Source organism: Pseudophryne corroboree, chromosome 10, assembly GCF_028390025.1.
Source record: "Pseudophryne corroboree isolate aPseCor3 chromosome 10, aPseCor3.hap2, whole genome shotgun sequence".
In the NCBI taxonomy this organism is placed as follows: Eukaryota; Metazoa; Chordata; class Amphibia; order Anura; family Myobatrachidae; genus Pseudophryne; species Pseudophryne corroboree.
Genome location: NC_086453.1, coordinates 285,348,167 through 285,349,856, shown reverse-complemented (window position 1 = coordinate 285,349,856; position 1,690 = coordinate 285,348,167). Strand labels below are relative to the sequence as shown.

The window sequence follows — 1,690 nt, the reverse complement described above, 5'->3', positions numbered from 1 at the left end:
GCCAATTTGTTGAGGTGTACAGTGATAACATCATGTCATGGAAACAGGTTTGGGTTTGGTGCACTGGCTGTGGTGAACGTGCTTGGCCATCTGGATCAATGCTCACTTAAACCTCTGCCCTGCCATTATCAAAAGCAGTGCACCAAACCCAAACCTGTTTCCATGACATGATGTTATCACTGTATAACTCGACAAGTTGACAATGAATTTCACCTGCTGATGTGCCTTTTAGATGCAGAAATATGATCACACTACGCACCTCAAAGTTTGACCATGTTTCCGCTAGGCCCACCATCTTATAACTGATGTTGGGACAGTATGACTGATATGAGGCACATTATAAAGCAGTGGTCTACCTGGTCTGGTCTGGCCTGGAGAATATTTTAGTTTAGAATAAAATAGAGAACATTAAACATGTGAGAGGTCTTGTTACCTTACTTATTGACCCGCCCTCGTAGTAATTTTTATACTAATAATTGCCTTTGTCAAAGCGCTCCTCACCTCTTCATTTCTCAAACAGTAAATGAAAGGATTCAATAATGGAGGTAAAATATTGTATAGAAGAGATGACACTTGGACAATGACAAAGGAATCTCCAGAAATTGGACCATTGTAGTTGAAATCCCCCATTGTGTAAAAGATGGTAACAACAATGAGGTGGGAGGAACATGTGGAGAAGACTTTCTGCCTACCTGCAGAAGAGCGGATTTTCAGTATAGTGGAGATTATATGTATGTATGAGTAAAGCACAAGTAGGAAAGGGGACACCCCCAGAAAAACAGTGACGATATGCAGCACCACCTGGCTGCTGTCTGTATCACTACAAGCTGCTTCTAACATGGGGAGAACGTCACAGTAGAAATGGTGGATTTGACTGTCCCTACAGAAGGTCAGTTTCAAAGTCATCAATGTGTGAAACATGGCATTCAAAGAGCCACAGATCCAGCATCCTGCCACGAAATATGAGCAGAACAACTTATTCATCATGAGCAGATAGTGCAGTGGGTTACATATAGCCACGTATCGGTCATAGGCCATGGCAGCCAGTAGAAGACATTCCGCTCCTCCAAACAGCACAAAGAAATAGAGCTGTGCAAAACACCTGTTGAAGGAAATCCTCCTGTTGCCCGTTATAGCATTGACCAGCATAGCCGGGAGTGCGACCGTAGAGTAACACACATCTAATATGGATAGGCAACTCAGGAAAAAGTACATTGGTGTCTGAAGATGACGGTCAACCCGAATAATGCTAAACACAGTTAGATTTCCAGTAACGATCATCATATAAATCACTAAGATTAAAAGTGAATATATACGCTGTCCCCCAGAAAATCCTAAAAGAATAAAATCATCCGAATAAGTCTTGTTGCTATATGCCATTAATAGTGAAATTGGCAATATGCTTAATTTCTGGTATTACATAAGACTGAGGCGGTTCCTTCTACATGTAAATAATATTACACAATTGGGGTTATAGGTTTGATGCTTTCTACAGTTGACTATGTTAGTGCATTCGAGAATTTTTCACCCTTTAACCCACACAGTAAGGTGGATGCACCAGGATAAACATCTTGACTTGTGGAAGTATCTGTAGAAGCAGATAAGGGCAAGAAAAATGAACACTAATATTCCTGGAACATAAAATCTCCAAAGGCTTAGTTCCCTTTTAATTAGGGGATCCACCATATTG

General features: G+C 40.9%; 1 protein-coding gene across 1 annotated transcript; it reads right to left on the bottom strand.

The window, feature by feature from the left end:
* Positions 1–438: 438 nt before the first annotated feature.
* On the bottom strand, positions 439–1,380 carry LOC134965302 (olfactory receptor 5V1-like). Its single transcript, XM_063941779.1, has one exon. It carries the CDS (start codon positions 1,378–1,380, stop codon positions 439–441), a length of 942 nt encoding a protein of 313 aa, XP_063797849.1.
* Between the last annotated feature and the right edge of the window lie 310 nt (positions 1,381–1,690).